Source organism: Sander lucioperca, chromosome 16, assembly GCF_008315115.2.
Source record: "Sander lucioperca isolate FBNREF2018 chromosome 16, SLUC_FBN_1.2, whole genome shotgun sequence".
Taxonomy (NCBI): Eukaryota; Metazoa; Chordata; class Actinopteri; order Perciformes; family Percidae; genus Sander; species Sander lucioperca.
In genome coordinates, this window is record NC_050188.1 from 20473082 (window position 1) to 20494277 (window position 21196).

The 21196-nt window shown below is 38.3% G+C and overlaps 2 protein-coding genes across 4 annotated transcripts in view; one reads left to right on the forward strand and one right to left on the reverse strand.

Moving 5' to 3' along the window:
* Window positions 1-21196, forward strand: part of ccn4a (cellular communication network factor 4a) — a 26772-nt gene continuing 5576 nt past the window's right edge. The window contains exons 1-5 of the mRNA XM_031322996.2: window positions 1-300; window positions 3102-3390; window positions 10614-10868; window positions 11707-11900; window positions 12008-13083. Coding sequence (XP_031178856.1) covers window positions 253-300; window positions 3102-3390; window positions 10614-10868; window positions 11707-11900; window positions 12008-12307 — 1086 coding nt within the window. The 5' untranslated portion in view covers window positions 1-252 and the 3' untranslated portion in view covers window positions 12308-13083. The remainder of the gene's footprint in view (window positions 301-3101; window positions 3391-10613; window positions 10869-11706; window positions 11901-12007; window positions 13084-21196) is intronic.
* ndrg1a (N-myc downstream regulated 1a) overlaps window positions 13861-21196 on the reverse strand; it is a 15443-nt gene continuing 8107 nt past the window's right edge. For all 3 annotated transcript variants that reach the window (XM_031322993.2, XM_031322994.2, XM_031322995.2), the window contains 13 exons: window positions 20960-21065; window positions 20503-20623; window positions 20048-20110; window positions 19888-19948; window positions 19309-19395; window positions 19091-19147; window positions 18898-19001; window positions 18717-18773; window positions 18560-18611; window positions 17500-17547; window positions 17002-17037; window positions 16619-16670; window positions 13861-14522 (listed from right to left, as the gene is read on the reverse strand). In XM_031322993.2, the coding sequence (XP_031178853.1) occupies window positions 14281-14522; window positions 16619-16670; window positions 17002-17037; window positions 17500-17547; window positions 18560-18611; window positions 18717-18773; window positions 18898-19001; window positions 19091-19147; window positions 19309-19395; window positions 19888-19948; window positions 20048-20110; window positions 20503-20623; window positions 20960-21065 (1086 nt within the window). In that variant the 3' untranslated portion in view covers window positions 13861-14280. The remainder of the gene's footprint in view (window positions 14523-16618; window positions 16671-17001; window positions 17038-17499; window positions 17548-18559; window positions 18612-18716; window positions 18774-18897; window positions 19002-19090; window positions 19148-19308; window positions 19396-19887; window positions 19949-20047; window positions 20111-20502; window positions 20624-20959; window positions 21066-21196) is intronic.

A 21196-nucleotide genomic window follows, 5' to 3' on the forward strand; every position in this document is an offset into this window, starting at 1 on the left:
GGGTGAAAGCGGAGCGGAGGGAAAGAGAAGAACCCGTCCCTTGTCAGAAGTATGCGGGGCTCGTCCTCTCAGACCTTACGTCAGCCCGGACTCTTTAACAAACTGTCGGTCCCGGTCAGGACGCAGGCAGAGGTGCACGGAGATGACAGCAATGGGACGAGGAGGATGTAGCACACCTGCGGAGAGCGGCGTGGCATGCGTTTAAAACGGAACTAATTCTGGTTTCAATGCATTTGCAGTTTCTCACCAGTGATGAGTTGGCTCCTGTTGTGGATTCTAACTGCAGCCGGGATTCAACAGGTGGGATGAATGATAGGTTTATTATAGATTATTTAAAGAGTCCTTTTTAATGTGCAAACTGCATAGGCTACTTAGCTCACTTTCAGGATGCACACAGTAGGGATAAAACTTGTGAGATTAACATTATTCTGCATCTCTATTGCCCATTTAGTGTGTTTTACAACATGAAAAGTTACCCTTACTATGGGGACTTGTTTGTATAGGCTAATTCACAGTAAGTTTTAGTGACTTTTTATTTTATTTTCCTTTTATTTTTCTTGCTGTAAGGACGTTAGAGTCTATTTATATAGTTTATATCCCTTTAAGGAGTTTTGTGGTACTCAGTGGCAAGTTTATAGTAACCACGTCGTTTTTCTAACATAAATTAATGTGATGATATCAAAAATGAGTTGGCTGTCGATCTGTAACTGTGGCCCTTAAAAGATTAGTCAGTGCTGCATATGGTACGTTTTCTTGACTTGTGAAAGAGTAAGCTTGATTGAATGGACTGGACCCCATTTTTCCGAAGATAAGTCGTTTTGTCATCAACCACCCCGGGGTTAAATTTGCAGAGTGAGATGCTGGCAGTTGCCACTTTGCGGCTTCATTTCCCATCGTTATATGCTAGTGCCACCTCGTGGTTATATAGGAAACAGCTTTTTTCTGCATCATCTATTCTCCCATTATCTATCTATAAGTCTGTGGATCACCTTTTGGATGCTTGGGTAAAAGAAGAAATCAGTGATTTATTCCAAAATAACATGCAGTCTTTTCAGTTTTGCCAGTTTTAAATCCATTTAGCGACAGGAAAAGTAATCAATGTAACACTTGTCACAATTATAGGTCATAATAATACATTACTTCATATGGGATGTTATTAGGCTACTATCATTTGAGCTGATAATATAATGTAATATAGTAATGCAATTTTTCATAGCATCTTTCAAAGTATGAACATGTTTAAACTGTTTAAAGCCATGCTTCCTCCTTTAAGTGTCACAAGCTTTTGGAGAGAAATTTAAGAAAGCAATACCCCAGTGAACCCCAGTTTGTCTATTTCCCCACTTTTGTTTTATAAAATGTTATCAGACCTTCCTGCAAAGGGTTTGTCCATGCCTGTGCACAGATCAGAAGTCATCTGATCTGACAGGAGGGAAAAGATCAAACCAGCAGGGAAAGGAAGGTCATTAGTCATCATGGTCACTTCTCACAACAGAGAAAAGAAAACAGCATTATAATTAACTGGCCATCAACAAAACATGGCAGCTGGAAAACATTCAAAGAGGTGATGATATCGAAGGTTTGTGTCACGAATATCTAAATGTCTAAAACCTGAATATTTTGAGCTCACCCAACTATTTGAGCGTCTTTCTCTGCTTTTAGTTTTGCTCTAGTTTTCTTAAATATGTGTTTCTCTAACTCATTTAGTGCTCTGTTAGGGATACCTTTCCTGATAGCGTTTAAATCTCTTTTAAATAAAATCATGCTGAATTTAGTCAGCAAAGATGAACGATTTCAGGCTGATGATTGCATTAGGCTTTACCGAATGTTTTCATAATTAACTTATGAAACGCCCACCTCTCTCTGCTCTCCTGTATTTGTTAAGAGTGATGGACAGCTTTTGTGCTGTTTGTTTTGGTTTCCCCTCTTCTACAAATTAGCCTGAGAGCTAAATTAACTCATCTGAGGAATGGTTTAGTGGTACCGCCGTGATTAAAACTCATTTATCTGCATTAGCTTTTAACACTGAGCACAGCAGTTATTAATATGCCCATAATTCCATTGAAGTGCTGAGAACAAGCTTAGGGATATGACATAGGGCACAGCTTGCATAAGATGATTAAGCATGTTTCTTCACAAGTAATTGTGAATTAAGTGTGCATGCACACGTATGTGTGTAAATGCATTTGTTTTTTTCATGGATCAGAAGCTCCTTACTTGAGTTTTGTCAACTTGTCTATGCCTAAGAAGACAACCTCAGTTTCTCCCTCACTGAACGATGACCCAGAGAGCATCTTCTGGCATTTTTCCCAAGCACACTGTGTTCTTAAAACAAGCAGAAATTAATTTAAATAGTGATATCTGTCATCAGAAAAACACACTCTAAACCAATGAAGAAAAGCTTCCTCTGTTGACACTCGTGCATCCACTGTCTAAAACAAACCTCCAAGTGCTAGGCTGTTAATGTGGCTCCTGTGGCCTGTTTTAGTGAGAACATCTGCTTTTAAGAACCACAGAGCTGTTAACTGTGTGATCTTGGCTTGTAAGAGTCAAAACACACTGACATTCATGTTTCATTGGCAGGATTTTGTTACTGTTGCAGATTTTAAATATGATAATGGAACACTTCCAGAGTGTTAAGTACATACAAGACGAGACTATGCCATTGCTTTAAGACCACTGGGTGTGTAATTCATTTTTATGGGCTTAATTGATTTATTGCACAGAGCAGACGTTAGCAGGCTGCCATGTGTTCCACCCGTGTACGCAGTGAAACAAAGGTGTTTGACACCATTAGGATCAGCGACTTTCTGAGACAGGGTTATCAAAGAGGGCAGGCTATAAAAGAATTCAGGAGAGCCTCGCCACATCGGGTCAAATACATTTCATGTGATAAAAGATGACTGTTTGGTTTTTCACAAACACAGAGAAAGACTAGCTACTGAAGCCTGTGTGACCAAAGATAATGCTGTATTTTTAATGTAGTGAAGGTTCAGTGAAATGGCTACAAATATGAACTGCACATCATGGTTAAACTGCATTTTTTTTTTTTTTTTTAAAGTTGTCTTTTAGGCCTAATTTGTTCACTTTCCTCTCTCCAGGTCTTCTCCCAGAATTCCACTGCCACGCCGCCTGCCATAGCCTTCACATCCTCAGCTGTGGACCTGTACAACCGCACACAGTACTGCAAGTGGCCCTGCGAGTGCCCCAATGTCACCCCTACCTGTCCCCTGGGCGTGAGCCTCCTCATGGATGGCTGTGAATGCTGCAAAACCTGCGCCCGGCAGGTGGGCGAGGTGTGCAACGAGGCAGACACATGCGACTACCACAAGGGACTGTACTGCGACTACAGCTCGGACAAGCCTAGGTACGAAAAAGGAGTGTGTGCATGTAAGTGTCACTCACCAAAACCGACAAAACAAAGATTTTACACAGTTTATTTTCTGATGTGTTTTTGGATCACTGTCCACACCGCAGCACAGACTGCAAGTGACCAGATTATGTTTCAGTAGAGCAGGTTTTTGCTGCCATATCAACACTGGTTGTCCTAGCAACACAACACAGGTGTCACTTGACTAGTATACTGATGCAGTTTAATGTTGCCTGCTTGGTACCACAGGCAGCAACATGCAAGCAATTCTTTCACCTCCTCTGATTTTTCTTTGTTATTTCGGTAGTTTGTAGTTGCACTATCATTGTAATATCCTGCTGAATTAAATCACTTCACTCAATGACAACAGTTGCATGTCCACAAATTTTATGTGGATCATATTACAAACCACATATGGAAATGACTTCAAAAGCCTGACTTCCATATGTTTTGGGGGTGTTAACACATGGGAAATAAAATCTAACGCCTAAACATGCAAAAAAAGCTTTTTGTATAACATAATGTTTTTATTATAATTATTTTCTTGCCCCAGACTAAGCCCTAACCGTAGCCCAAAATTATGCCTAAATCTAATTTAGACTTTCCATTTGTTTCACTTTTCACACTAAAATAGAGAATGTCGGGTTGTGCATTAAAATAAAGTCACTTGCTTAATGTATTGTATGTATTTTATCATTTTATCATTCACAGCATAATTCACAGCATTGCTATTGTGTGATATCAGCCTGCAACAGAAAGTGTCAAACCAGAAAGTAATTGTGTGAATGCAGATTCAGCAGAATTCAGTTTTGTAATCTTCGGTCGCCTACTTCTGCATACTTTCAGCTACAAAAAACATTCAAATATCAAAATGTTCAGCTCTTTAAGGACATTTGTGATTGTATTCAACTTTTCTCCACTGTAGTTTTTTAAAATATAAAGCTTTTTTTCTTGAAAAGTCATTGAAAGTCAATGGAGCAATCTTTAAATCCTCTTCAGGCTTCTTCCACTTCTAAATGCTAGTCCTCCCACATACTTTCACCTACAGATGTAATTCTAACTTTAAACTATTCAGAAAACTGTCAGCTATTAGTAAACGCTTTTCAAAATCTTTTACAGTTTTTGTGTTATCACTGTTTAAGTTTTGTGCTCCTTTAGGCTTTTTTTTGCATTTTTGAGGGCTGTACAGTGTGGGTGATTCAAGCATTCCTTCATTGACAGCCCTTCTTAAACATCCTGCCAGTTGAGTGCCAGTTTTTCAAATCACTAATATGCTCACATTGTTTGACTTTATCCAGACATATTATATATCAATATGTCTGCAAATGCTGGTGCTCATGGTGAGGTCATTATATTGATACCACATATTGTTTAGGCTTTTTAATGGTTTTTTCAACAAACTATACTATGACTTTGATATCACTTTTTCGACATACTATGCTATGACTTTTTGATATACTATACTATTACTTTTTTATCACTATTTTTGATCATGCTATACTATGACTTTTTTATCACTTTTTTTCGACTACCATACTATGACTTTTTAATGGCTTTTTCCGACATACAATACTATGACTTCTTTCGACATACATACTATGACTTTTTTATCACTTTTTTCGACATGCTATACTATGACTTTTTTTGAAATACTTTACTATGACATTTTTGTATCACTTTTGTTAGAATAAATACATTATCAAAGGATAGACGGAACCACTGAAGAGATATTAAAGTTCATTTTACTTGAGAACCCAACGAGGAGGCCTTCTCCGCACTACGGAATAGTATAGACAATGACCTAACGAAAAGCTCTCTACAGCAGCTTTTGTAATACAACGTAGAATGTGATAATCATGATACAAGAGTTGGTGTCGTCAGTTGTTTATCTTGTCAGAGTCGAAGACATCTCCCCTATCTGGTCTGAGAGGGCATGTATGCCCTCTGGAACACACCGTTCTCAGTCAAGGACACGCAATGGCTCCAGTTATCTTGTTTAGAGTATTCAGTATAATATTATTCTATGCAAACAGTTTAATAATAACAAGAGAGAAAGGATGTAAATCAAAATGTATCTAACAACTTTTTTCGACATGCTATACTTTTTTAATCACTTTTTTTTTTACATACCATACTATGACTTTTTTTCGACATACTATGCTGTGAGTTTTTTATTGTCTTTTTTCGACAAACTATGCTATGACTGTTTTCAACATAATTTCTTTTAGTAGCACAGTGGCTCAGTTGTTGGCACTGCTACTAGCACCAGCAAGTAGGCAATGCAGGCTCTGACCCAGGTTTAATTCCCAGTCTGGGCTGCACCTTTTCGACATGCTATACTATGACTTTTTATAAAATTTTTTCGACATACTATACTATGGCTTTTTTATCACTTTTTTCGACAAACTATGCTTTGGCTTTTTTATCACTTTTTTTTGGATATGCTATACTATGGGTTTTTTATCACTTTTTTTGACATACCATACGATGGCTTTTTTATAACTTTTTTTTGACATACTCTATTATGGCTTTTTCTTATCAATTTTGGAAACATGGTAGTTGCTGTGGCTGGGAGGTAGAATGGTTGTCCTGTAATCGCAAGGTTGTTGGTTTAACACCAGGCTCCTCTGGACACATGTCAATGTGTCCCTAACTCTGTCTATGTGTGTGTTTTGACATACTATACTATGGCTTTTTATCACTTTTTTCAACATACTATTCTACGGCTTTTTTATCACTTTTTTCGACTTACTATAACATGACTTTTTTTCACTTTTTTCGACATACTATACTTTGACAAATGATACTTTGACTTTTGTTGACATGCTATAATATGACTTTTTATCATTTTTTACATTCCTATACTATGACTTTTCGACATGCTATACTATGACTTTTTATAAAAAAAATTTCGACATACTATACTATGGCTTTTTTATCACTTTTTTCGACATACTAGCATCTGTCTTTTTTGACATACTACACTATTGCTTTTTAATCACTTTTTTTGACATACTATACTATGGATTTTTTATTACTTTTTTTGACATACTGTAGTATGGCTTTTTTTTTTTATCAATTCTGGAAGCAAGGTAGTTGCTATGGCTGTGAGGTAGAATTGTCATCCCATAATTGTAAGGTTGTTGGATCATGCCAGGCTCTTCTGGACAAATGTCAAAGTGTACCTAACTTTGTCTATCCTATGTCTCTTTTGACATACTATACTATGGCATTTAATCACTTTTTTCAACATACTATTCTACGGCTTTCTTATCACTTTTTTCGACTTACTATAACATGTTTTTTTTTCGTTATGCTATACTATGACTTTTTTTCATCACTTTTGTCGACATACTATACTATGACTTTTATATGACTTTTTTCGACATATGATACTATGACTTTTGTTGACATGCTATAATATGACTTTTTATCATTTTTTTGACATTCCTATACCATGGCCATTTTATCACTTTATTCAGCATACTATATTATTATACTTTTCGACATACTACACTATGGCTTTTTTATCACTTTTTTCGACATACTATAATATGACTTTTTCAACATACTATACTATGCCTTTTTATCACTTTTTTTGACATACTATACTATGGCTTTTTTTTATCAACTTTACAAACAACGATGGATACTATGGCTGGGAGGCAGAATGGTTGTCCTACATGCTATAATATGACTTTTTATCATTTTTTTAACATTCCTATACTATGACTTTTTTGACATGCTATACTATGGCTTTTTTATTATTTTTTTTCGACATACTACACTATGGCTTTTTTATCACTTTTTTTGACATACTATACTATGGCTTTTTTTTATCAACTAAGAAAAACAACGATGGATGCTATGGCTGCGAGGTAGAATGGTTGTCCAGTAAGCACAAGATTGGTGGATTAATACCAGGTTCCTCTGAACACGTGTCAATGTGTCCCCAACTCTGTCTATCCTATGTGTGTTTTGACATACTATACTATGGCTTTTTATCACTTTTTTCAACATACTATTCTACTGCTTTCTTATCACTTTTTTCGACTTACTATAACATGGCTTTTTTTTTTCGATATGCTATGCTATGACTTTTTTTATCACTTTTGTCAACATACTATACTTTGACTTTTATATCACTTTTTTCGACAAATGATACTTTGACTTTTGTTGACATGCTAGAATATGACGTTTTATAATTTTTTACATTCCTATACTTTTCGACATGCTATACTATGACTTTTTATAAAAAAATTTCGACATACTATACTATGGCTTTTTTAATCACTTTTTTCGACATACTATGCTATGGCTTTTTTATTACTTTTTTTCGACATACTATACTATGGCTTTTTTATCACTTTTTACGACATGCTATACTATGGCTTTTTTATCACTTTTTTGACATACTGTAGTATGGTTTTTTTTTAAACAATTCTGGAAACAAGGTAGTTGCTATGGCTGTGAGGTAGAATTGTCATCCCATAATTGCAAAGTTGTTGGATCAATGCCAGGCTCCTCTGGACAAATGTGAAAGTGTACCTAACTTTGTCTATCCTATGTCTCTTTTGACATACTATACTATGGCATTTAATCACTTTTTTCAACATACTATTCTACGGCTTTTTTATCACTTTTTTCGACTTACTATAACATGGCTTTTTTTTCGATATGCTATGACATTTTTTAATCACTTTTTTCGACTTACTATAACATGTTTATCAACTTTGCAAACAAGGATGGATGCTATGGCTGTGAGGTAGAATGGTTGTCCAGTATGCACACGGTTGGTGGATCAATACCAGGCTCCTCTGAACACGTGTCACTGTGTCCATAACTCTGTCTATCCTATATGTGTTTTGACATACTATGGCTTTTTATCACTTTTTTCAACATACTATTCTACGGCTTTCTTATCACTTTTTTCGACTTACTATAACATTTTTTTTTTCGATATGCTATGCTATGACTTTTTTTATCACTTTTGTCAACATACTATACTTTGACTTTTATATGACTTTTTCCGACAAATGATACTTTGACTTTTGTTGACATGCTATAATATGACGTTTTATCATTTTTTACATTCCTATACTATGACTTTTCGACATGCTATACTATGACTTTTTATAAAGAAATTTCGACATACTATACTATGGCTTTTTTATCACTTTTTTTTGACATACTGTAGTATGGCTTTTTTTTAATCAATTCTGGAAACAAGGTAGTTGCTATGGCTGTGAGGTAGAATTGTCATCCCATAATTGCAAAGTTGTTGGATCAATGCCAGACTCCTCTGGACAAATGTCAAAGTGTCTCTAATTTTGTCTATCCTATGTCTCTTTTGACATACTATACTATGGCATTTAATCACTTTTTTCAACATACTATTCTACTTTCGTTATGCTATAATATGACTTTTTCAACTTACTATACTATGACTTTTTATCACTTTTTTTCGACATACTATATTATTATTCTTTTCGACATACTATACTATGGCTTTTTTTGATCAACTTTTCAAACAAGGGTGGTTAGGTAGGTAGAATGGTTGTCCTGTAATCACAAGGTTGGTGAATCAATACCAGGCTCCTCTGGACACGTTAAAGTGATCCTAACTTTGTCTATCCTATGTCTGTTTCGACATACTATACTATGGCTTTCTATCACTTTTTTCGACTTACTATACTATGACTTTTTTCAACATATACTATGACTTTTGTTGACATGCTATAATATTACTTTTTATAATTTTTTTGACATTCTTATACTATGACTTTTCGACATGTAATACTATGACTTTTTATCACTTTTTTCGACATACTATGCTATGGCTTTTTTATTACTTTTTTTCGACATACTATACTATGGCTTTTTTATCACTTTTTTCGACAAACTATATCATTATTCTTTTTGACATACTACACCATGGCTTTTGTATGAATTTTTTCGACATATGATACTATGACTTTTGTTGACATGTTATAATATGACTTTTTATCATTTTTTTGACATTCCTATACTATGACTTTTCAACATGATATACTATGACTTTTTATCACTTTTTTCGACATACTTTGCTTTGGCTTTTTTATTACCTTTTTTGCAGCTCCCCTCTTCGAAGTGAATTTAATAACGAAATAGCCCGAGAAAAAATTTATAACTTTGCAGTGTCTGAAATATGAGACCTGCTGTCTTGTCTCCAATGTGTTTCTATGTGGTTTGCTCAAACCAATCAGCGCGCAGCTCATCTAAATATTCATGAGCATACCATATTTGGAAGAAAAGCTCTTGTTCCAAATAGAGCCATATTCACAGGATAGTTAAGGGCCTAATAAAATAGCATTCGGGCAGTTTTCAGCCCAACCAATGTTACATACCCTATTAGGTGTAAAATACCCTATAAAATCATTCTATCACCCCTTTAATGGGAAATCTTTGGGAAATCGCTTAAGACAGCTCAAAACAACCCCTCTTTGTGGCTATACTGTATCGCCTTACTTTAATGTAGAAAAATAATTAAAAGTTTAAACCGAAAACAAGACTTTGGTCTTTATTGGGCTGAATGGGCATTCTGAAATCAAGCACGATTTCTACCAAATCACAGTTTATGTATCATCCAGTTTTCACACTGTTTCCGATTTTCCAATGTGTGTGTATGGGGAAGGACACACCTGCATCGTAGATCAGCTGGGAAGAAGAGAAAGGGGGAGGAAAATATTGGGCCGAATCCGAAGCCGAATCCGGCCGAATATTGGGCCGAATCCAAAGCCGAATCCTGGTTTCGGTGCTAGGATTCGGCCCAATATTCGGCCGAATCCAAATATTTTTGTTCCAACTGCGCAAATCACTTTAGCAACACTTACTGCCACAGGAGAAGAAGAAAAGGAGAGGACGAGAAGAGGAGAGGAAGAAAGGTGGAGGAGAGGAGATGAAGAAAGGAGAAGAGGTGTTATTTGTCAGCTAACATGATGGACTAACTGACCAACTGACTCCTAACTGACTTCAGGCCTCAACACCAACAGCTTTTTAGCATTCACAAGCATTTTCTGCAGGAAATGCATTCTCTAGTTCACCTACAATGTCATAGATTTTTACATCCTAAGAATAGTTTCATTCATAACTACTTAATTATGATTCTAAATGCAATGACATTGTGACCTGACTTCCAAGTGTGCAGTTTGCCTTGCATGTCTCTATAATATGTGACTGACTGCTTGTTGTTCCCCTCTGCCAGATATGGTTGGAACAGGCTGCGAGCATGATGGCGTGATTTACCGTAACGGGCAGAGCTTCAAACCCAGCTGTAAATACGAGTGTGTGTGTGTGAATGGTGCCATCGGCTGTGTGGCCCTGTGCACAGAGTCCCAGCCTCCGCGGGTTTGGTGCCAAACCCCACGCCGGGTCAAAGTGCGGGGACAATGCTGTGAGCAGTGGATCTGTGATGAACCCAAAAGAGGGCGCAAGACGGCGCCACGACATGCAGTAGAGGGTAGGACGCCTTAGATATATATATATATATATATATACTAGAGGGGCTCATGTTTGCACTGCCAAATCCCCTTATTTCCTTCCAGCCTGCTGAAATGAAAAGTCTGAAAAACGAATGCTTCAAGTATTGTAAGAGAACACAAAAACTAGGTGCAAGGGAATAAACTAGGGAAATGATTGTCATTGCTTCATAAGCACGGTTATGTAAACCAATTCTTAGGGTCAGCTTTTTAGAGAACTCTGATCTGGAAGATATCATTGTAGATTCAGTTCACTGAATAACTTCATATGTACAGTTGAATGTATTGTACATGGATGTAAGAGGCCATGAAATGAAAAGTAGAATTTATATTGTTTTTTCAATAGCAGATGGATAAGATGATTTGATATTGAAATAGCAGCAGCTGTGTTTGGAATTGGCAATAAACACATATGTGAGTCCAAGAGGATCATGAGGTTTGGGTGTGTGTGCAGGGACAGACCAATCCTTTCCTGTGGAAGCCCTCACACTGTTTTTGGGTCATATCCAGTTTCCAGTCCTGTATTGCAGCAGTGCTGTGGAGGGATCAATGTGAACTAAGATCTCTTTGTGTTGCATAAGGATACAAATCAGATCCAGATTACGAGACAAACACAATTTAAAGATGTAGATTAAAAACAGAGACAGCAGAAGGGGAGGCAGTGTTCCTATGCTTTTCTTGGTAACAGCTTCTCTTTCAGGGCTTTTGACTTTTCTCTCACGTTATTACTATTAGTTGTATCAGTCCATATCACAAATAAACTCTGATATTTGTAGCAGTTTGTCGACATGATCTATTTACCTCACTTATCTGATCCAGCTCCCCCAGCTGAGACCAGGAGCTGGCACAAGAACTGCATTACCCAAACTACCTCGTGGAGCCCCTGCTCAAAGACCTGTGGCCGCGGCCTGTCCCTGAGGATCTCTAATGCCAACGAGCAGTGTGAGCTGGTCAGAGAATCTCGCCTTTGCAACCTGCGGCCCTGTGAGGTCGACATCACCAAACACATCAAGGTAGTGATTCTGTTTAATATCTTAAGTGGTCAAACAAATTGAATGATGAAAACTGCATGTTAAAAGGTTCCCAGACTTTACACCTTTCTACTCCCTTCTTTCTTCAGCCGGGAAAGAAATGTCTGAACATATACAGGGAAGAACTACCCTCAAACCTCACCATCTCTGGCTGCACCAGCAGGAAGCAGTACAGGCCCAAATACTGCGGTGTCTGCACAGATGAGCGCTGCTGCATCCCCTACAAGTCCAAAACCATCGACGTAGAGTTTGAGTGTCCTAACGGGACGGGATTCACGTGGAAGATGCTGTGGGTCCAGGCATGCTTCTGTAACCTCAGCTGCAAAAACCCCAACGACATCTTCGCCGAGTTGGAGAGTTACTATGGTCACCCAGAAGTCATGAACTAACAGGTGGCAATCATGCTCTCTGCCTGTGGGAGGATCCTGACTTTCTTCTGGCTTCTTTTTCTCTTATGCAATGGTTTGTATTTGTGATGCGTGTTAATTATGTACAAGGGATTTTTTTACAGTCTTTTTTTTTCCTATTGGAAAAATCTGTAAATATGAAATATATGTGTCTCCAGATTGGATTCATAAAGCATGATGTGCTTTTGAAGAATATTTGAAGAACTGCTTTGCAAATGAAAAAGCCAGTCAGTGTGAAAGTTGAAGGCTTAATTTATTTATGTAGCTTTTTGCATATGTAATAACATATGTAGTGTTCTTGAGATGCTTTCAAATGCAGTCAACATTGTCTGTCTTTAAACTCACAAGTCAACTTAGATAATAAGGCTTTATTGTAGAAATTTTCCTTTATATTTCATGAAATTTACTTTATAATAAATGTTAAAAAAGGCAGAAATGGACTGAGATGTCAAAGACAAAGCCTTATTTTAGGACCACATGTCCTAATATGAAATAATGACAAGATCAGGAAAGCTCAGTTACAAGATTCTTTTATTGTAATTTCTTTAATAAATACAAACTGTTATGTCATTTTAATTCTTTGTCTACAGCATTAGACAGTTGTGCATCTTTACAAAGCTGTGTATGTCTTCTACAAAGCAAAATGTTGCTGTAGTGCAAGTAAAATACAGGAGTAGAAGGTGTCAGGTAAGTTCTATGGCTATCCTCATGTTAACATGTGGACCCATCACTTCACTCACCCAAAAATCCACAACCATGTGGTTGCTCCGAGACGTTGCTCCTATGTAGGAGCAACGTCTAAAAAAAAAAAAAAAAAAAAAGAAAAAAAGAAATATTCCATGGCACATCTTTGTTCCATTGTGCTTGATTGCATAGAAATCATCATAAAAAAATGAAACTGTTCGAAGCCATGATCCATTAATAAAGCATACAATGTAAAAACTTCTGAATTTTCTGTTTTAGTGTGTTTTGATTAATTACAAAGCATACAGCCTCATTGCAATGTACTAAAAATGACCGTTCGATTCCTGAAAGATGTAAGTTCACCAGAGAATAGATGTGTAATCGTTAAAATAACAGAGGATTTGAAAAAAAAAAAAAGGATAATGGATATTGGCATGTTGAAACAATATTATTCGCTGTATGTACATGATATACTGGAAGTCTTTCCCTCAATGTTACATAGCAATTTGTGAGACGAACTGCCATTTTTATTTATCCAAGGGCCCTCTCTCTCTCTCCACATCTACAAATCTGCTCCTATGCACAAACGACAACACTTCAGACATGGAAGATAAAGAATAAATCACACAATTACAGTTAGAACAGACAAAACTGTCATTTACAGTCAGGTATATTTAAGAAAGCTGTGTCAATATGGTAAAAATGGATAAAACCGGGATAAGGGAACACAGAAATGGAAATAAAAACTTTTAATATATATATATATATATATATATATATATATATATATATATATATATATATATATATATATATATATATATATATATATATATATATATATATATATATATATATATATAAACAAGCTGGTGTCCTTGTAGCCACAGCTTTCTCCGACATTCACGGCTTCGGTGTTCCCAAATGCTGCGTTGCCCCTAACTAAACATTCACCTGACCAAGGAGCTCAGGAGCATTTTCTGTTCAGATATGTTTGAGTCCTTCAGAATGACTAAACAGACATACAGTTGACCCTGACCTCCCACTCAAAAGAAGAAAATCATATTTTCAAATTGGGGCATCTCAGCTGCATCAAATAGTCTGCATGCGAGTGTCCATTGTGCATTTTTACAATTCCAGGTATGCTATCTTAATGTCCCTCTCACCCACATTAGTGTGTATGTGCGTAGTAATGAGTGTCAGTTAGAGGCAGCGCAGCACAACCCGAAGGGACCTTGAGAGGTTTGGGTGCCTGGAGAGTGAAGGTTCACTTAGCAGGACACTTCGGTGGACTTGGGCACGGCTTGGTCTACGTTGCTGTTGGCCGTGCCCTCCGTGTGGGAGCGTCCGCGCTGGTTCTCGGCAGTGTGGCTGCGGCTGCCCTCGTTTGTGTGCGAGCGGGAGCGGTTTCCCTCGCTGGTGTGGGAGCGGGAGCGGTTGCCTTCAAAGGAGGTGACGCTGGAGCCGGAGGCGGTCCGGGAGCGGACCAGGCGGGTCATGCCAGCAGAGGGCACTGAGGGGAGGGGAGGAGAGGAGAGGAGGATTTAGTAAAGACTAGTGTCGGTACACGATCTGTTCTGCCTGCACGATCCGTTCTGCACATGCGCAAGATAATACTGTTTTACGTATCCATACGACCTGCACGATCTGTTCCACGCTAGCCTATGGCTAGCCTCCACCGGGAAGCTAACGTTAGTTTAGCTAACAGCTAATTCGGCTAACCGCTAGCTGACAGCTAGATTCAGTCTAAAATAACGTTAACTCAAACGTAATGGGAAAAGCAGGCTACAGCTAAATTAAGACTTCACAGTAATAACAATAAAGACAAGTATTGAGTGATTGTATTTTAAATGAGCACAAGTAAAGTAGAACTGACGTAACAGCTGTTATATATGTTAGGTGTTTGTTATATATGTCAACGTTTATTTTCAAGTTTTATTTTGAGGGTCTTTTAAAGTTATTACATGCTGTCTCAGCTAGCAGTTGGCCGAATTAGCTGTTAGCTAAACTAACGTTAGCTTGCCTGTGGAGGATAACGGCAGACCGCTACAATCAGCTAGCAGTTAGCCGAATTAGCTGTTAGCTAAACTAACGTTAGCTTGGCTGTCGACCGGAAGCGTGGAACAGATCGTGCAGTCGTAAATCCTCGTACAACCGCGCATGCGCGAACATTTTGCGCATGTGCAGAACGGATCGTGCAGGCAGAACGGATCGTGTACCGACACCGACAACTAGGCCTGAACGATTAATTGCATTTGCGATAATATCGCGATATGTTAAAACGCGATTTCCTAATCGCAAAGGCTGCGATTTGGTCACATGACTCGCGAGAGCAAATCAGTCTGCACTCCGCAGAGAAAGCATCAACTAGCACGCTAACGCTACACTGTACCTTGAGCTGATTTCTGTCATTCAAACAACTCTGAGTTGTAGTTTAAAACTTTTACGGCCACTTTAATAAAATGAAGGGTTTTATTTGGGCTTGAGTCTATACATGCAGTTAATGGATACAGGCACACAGAACTCAAGGCTCGGTTGGCAACGATTAGCTCTGATTAGCGGTTAGCTCCGGTTAGCTCCGTTATAAAGATATGGAGTGGAGGAGCTGCCACTGAGAGGGGTAACAATCAGACTGATAAATGACGTTCGGGGAGCTTTCACAGCAGCGTGGCCGCGGTGTTTCAACAGTTTTATTACAGTTAATCCCATGGCAAGAACACCAGCAACTAGCTAACGTAACGATAGCCTCTCTGAACAAGTGCACACGGCAGCACGCAATTTCACGAGGGGGAGGGGCTGGAAGCAGCTCCTCTCTGTGCACTGTAAAAAATGACACTGTTGTGTGTGTGTGTATAGATATATACTATATTTTTACTTATTTAACTGTCTAGTGTGTAATTGTGTGTTCATACTATAAATTATTATATTACTATTCTTTGTTGAATAATACAGAAGACAAAGAGCTTAAAAAAATAATCAAATATTGAATCGCAATATTTGGGAAAAAAATCGCAATTAGATTATTTTCAAAAATCGTTCAGCCCTAGTAAAGACACTGTTTTGACTGAAGATTATACTAGTGCTACTGTGAATGAATATCCAATTGTATAATATATAATGCCATAACTGTGACAAGCCATTTTGACCTGAATAGTGGGTATTATTTCTTATTTATAATGATGTCAGTTTTGCAAGATTATTTCTTCAGTGGTACCACTTTTAAATTTGACTAGTTCTTCAACTGCCATTGTCTGCACACTTCGTAGTACAATAAACATCTGGAGTTGACCTTTGGCTTTGGAGTTCTTGTTACAATGTGAGTACATGGGTCATTTATTAACCAACACCAACACAGGGGTGAAGAGGAGAATGTGGCTGAACTCTACAAACACTCATGGCACCAAAAACAAATTACAATGTTTAAAGTGCTCATATTATGCTCATTTTCAGGTTTATAATTGTATTTAGAGGTTATATCAGAATGGGTTTACAAGGTTTAATTTAAAAAAAAAAAAAAAAATGTTTACAAAACTTTAAAATCTAACCGCAACATTCCTGGGAAGTGCATGTCACCAAGGTAAAAAAATACTGCATGTCTTGAATACTTACTGTATCCCATGCCCTGAATGAAGTACTTGAAAGCTTCTGTCAGTTTGGCAGGCTGTAGAGAGAAAAAAAGTAGGGAGATAATTAGTCCTCTTGTCATTATCACACTTGTTTACATAACATTGACAGACTCAATCTCTCATCCAGCAGCTTATGGCTCAGGGTCTAAGATATGACAGCTGTTATGAGCAGGTGCTACGCAGGGTGGAGGATTACAACCTGACAACTGTGGTTCATGTCTGCCACTTGCTAATGCTCTTAAGTGCAACCTTCGTATGCCATCCATCCGTCCACCTGACCCTCTGTGCCGATTATCCAGAATCGCTCTACAACATTTACGGTGTCTAGCAAAGCTTGTTTTGTTTTTGTCACACAAGCATACACACCTGGTCAACCTGGGGCATGCCTCCACAGTCAGCCATCTGGAGGGAGGAGGGAAAACACAAAAGAGGCCATTAGCATTTAGCATGTTGGAATTTGTACATTGGCACAGCAGTGGACACACACCATTACCCCCCATTACACTCAACATGTCCCATTTGAACATGCCAAACACCTTGTCCCTGCTACCTCCAATCAGTGTTCCTCTAGACCCTAAACAGTTAACCCCAATAAATGGCACCCATTTTAGCTCCAACAGCCATTTGGTTTTAGTCGTGGATCATAAAAGGTTGCCATGGGCCAATAGAAGTAGGTCAGTTGCAGCAGATTGCGTTCTCAGAGGCAATATGCATACACACATCGCCTCATTCAGCTTTACCCATGGTTAATATGTCACCAGATACATGCTGAGCCACTGGAATCTTATCAGCCAATGCGTTTCCATCAAGGCTATTATAATCTGAATGAGGACATGGGACAGGAGGTGGAGGAGGCCCTTGTACCTTAAGCAGGGTCGTCTTTGTTGGGTCCAGCTTGGTGTTGCACTCAACCTGTGGGTACAAATAACACATCTATTCAGTAAAGTATCTTATATCATTAGTGGTCATATTTTGCAGGTTGAATATATAAATTGCTATGGCTAAAATAATGTACAATAAAAAGTTAAATTTTGTTGAACTACAATTCGAAAATAAGGTTTTAAAAAGGTCCAATGTGTAGGAATTTCTCCCCATCTAGTGTTGAGATAATATACCGCAATCAACTCTCTCACACCACGCAGTTCAAAGTACGTATTACAGCTACGATAGGCTTCAAGCTTCAAAAAGCCGGTCTCTTGCTCTTTTCAATATCCTTTTTCTTTTTCTGGGCGAAGAAGAAGACTCCTGTTCCTGAAATTTGGATGTTGAATACGTGTGGTCCTCCATGTTTCCTTCTTCAAACTTGCATCATGTGACAGCGAAAACGCGAAAGGCGGAGCAGTATGTCCTGTATGTCCCTTACTGGCTAACATATTTCAAGATGGCGCATGAATATGGAGCATCTATCCCAGTTCATGCGAATGCAAATGTAAAATTTCAATTTTATTGATGGTGTTGAATTGATGGTGGTGGTAAATATTCATGAAAAAGGACAAGTTTGTGAACGGGCAACACAGATTTTGATAATGAACAACTAAACACGTTACACACTGGACCTTTAATGTATCACTTATAGTCGCTGGCTATGGCTCATAAAAGCTGAACAAATCAGTAGTGGTGTTTGGGGGATTTGGGGCACCTCTCTGAGCTAAAAGCAGTAACAGTCACACAATTCTCTCAACTTTAACAGATTGAAACTACTCCGTGTCACTTGATATCTGTTCCCAACTTTGTTCTTGCCTAAGTCATGTTAAACTGTCTTGCATATCTCTTTGGCTTAAACTTAGCTTAACTGGAGTGAATGGAAAACACGTCCAGAACAAGTCAGCACAAGTCAGCCAGTGGTGGTGGGAAGTCTAATCAGTTGCATTTAAGCCTTGTTTTTAATGGCTGTGTGAACGACAGAGATTGTGCTTTAACTCACCACAGCCTCCACAGCAGGAGAGCTGTCGCCAACCACCAGCAGAGAATGGCACCTGGATAAGGGAGACACATACAATTACATATTTATTATAATATTGTGATTTAAAATAAAATATGCAGCAGGCGATGTTGCAGAATGTTGCTTAATGACAACTTACTTGAGGGTCCTGACACTGCTTCCGGGGATCGGCCTCTCAATTTCAAGATCCCTCCGACTGTAGAGAGAGACATTATGTTATAAAAAATCCTCCAGTTTTATCATAATTAAAAGTTACGATTTTGCAACCTGTTTTTCTTTAGTGTATTTCTAGCCGACTGACTTTGATGTGTTTTCTTTACCTTTCGTAGGACTTGACAAAGAGATGCAGGTTAAACTGGTTCATGTTATTAATGATGTGGTGACGGTATGTTCCAATTAGGTCCTGGTTGTTGTGGATCTCCTCCTGTGGGTGACCAAACACAAAATTAGTCTGACTCACTGAAACCTAAAGGCCTAGAAAGACTTAGTTAACAACTCAAAGAGAATCAGTACCTTTCCAAAGAGGTGGGTGATGATCATGTCAGGCATGGCATTGGTCCAGCCGCTGATCTGAAATTAGACATAAAAACTACATTTAGCTTTTAATGCAGCATTTGTTTTTGTTAGCTCTGCCAGTCCAAAATTCTCAGTTTCCAGTTAGCCTCTGGTGGTGTTTCAGACAATTATTTAAAATGTTGTATGTGTGTATGATATCTATTAATGTATGTTACCTTGTTTGCAGCCCAGTCCATCCATCCCTCAGCACATGGGTTGATGTTGATGAGCAACAGCCCCTCCACCATGTTCGGGTAGTCCAGCTAAAAACAAACACAGCATGAAATAAGTGATTTATTACTGCAACATACAATGCTGCATTGAGCTAAATATATTTGCAAAAACTGTTTTCCCCAAGTGATTTTATAATTCAATTTCTGTTTAATTCTAATTTGGAATATATTCTGCGTTACAAAGAGGCTTTCCCGGTCAAATACATTTTAAATAAATAAAAATATATAGTGCAATGATGCACACTTGATTTAATTACAGAGAAGGCCGCAGCAAGGAGTTAAAAGTTCTATCTCTGTCCGCCTTCTGTCAACAGAGTGAGACTTCCTACTGAGCACAGTGTTGAGCTGATCTGGAACATTCCGATCTGTAAGCTTTTATGGCTCAGCAGGCTCAAGCAATAAGCAGCATTATATTGCCAAAATCAGCAAAAAGAAGAAACACATTAGCTAGCTCTGTTAATCCTTAAATGATTAAAACTCATAATTATTAAGCCTGATAAAGAGGGGGAGGGGGAAACTTACAGCAAATCTGGTCAGAATGTAGGCCCCGGCTCCAATGCCCATTCCGACAACACTCTTCAGCCTGCGCTCAAACATATATGGAAACTGTTAGAACAACAGGTTAGAAACAGTCTTAAATTTGAGCGTGAACAGTTGGTGTGAAAACTGCAGCTCAACTTACCCAAAGTGCTTTAACACCAGTGGAAGGGTCTCAGAGAGTTGGTCCATAGACGGGTACTCATATCTGGAAGACAAAAAGCATATTGTTACAATTAATATTGAACAATTTAATAATAGCCTTTATCTAATCACTGGTCTAAATTGCTTCATATTGTTATTATCAGCCTGTATTAGCAATTTATGTTTACTGTCTGTTTTATATCATGTTTAGCTTATGTAGCACTAACGTGAGGCAAAGTCCCCCCATTAAAGCAGAGATTAGGTTGAACGAGATAAACACCTATCCCTGCAACACACTTCAAATTAGGTCGTCTTAGTACAGCCACAGGATCTACCTGCCAAGTCAAAGGTCACTAACTGCTTGACTTACATTAAGTGCTTGTGTGTGTTTTTGTGACCGTGTGTGTGTGTGTGTGTGTGTGTGTGTGTGTGTGTGTGTGTGTCTGCATGGCTCACCCAGTGGAAAAGGTGTTAGCTCCCTCATGCTGCCCGAGGGCGTCAACGTGACATACGGCAAAGTGCTGCATGATCTCTGACATGTCCTCATGGTTGAAGAGCGTGTCCCAGCAAGTTTTGTCTAGAGAGCAGCCCAAAGAAAAGGGAGGTGGAGGTGGATGAATGACACGTGGCTGATAAGTAGAAATGATCTCTCAAGTAACCGGAGAATACATTTGTTTTTGCTTAGGAGGTATTGGTGCCTCATCATCTTACAATATTTGACACCATCACAAGAAATCTGTCAGTAAGCATGGAAGAGTTTAGATACTGTAATGTAGTAGACTTAACAATATAAAGTTAGCTTGGTGAACCTAATCTTGTCCCACGTGGTACGGTTAATTCACAACGCCCCAAGACTTTGGACACAACAACAGATGTTTCACCTAGATTGAGCTGAATAGGGAGCCAGACTTACGGTTTAGTCCAATGTCATGGAAGGTGAGGATGACTGGTCTGTCACCCTTGGGAACCCCCTTCATTGTACAGTGAATTCTTCCATGAGGAGTCTCCACATCATGCTCCTATAGATGCAACAAAAAAAAAAGACCAAACTTTGAATAAAATGTGTGGATAACAAAAACAATTCCAAAAAGAATTCCAAGTAAACATCAAGGAATTCAGCTTTAAGCTAAAAGATAAGAAACATGTTGCA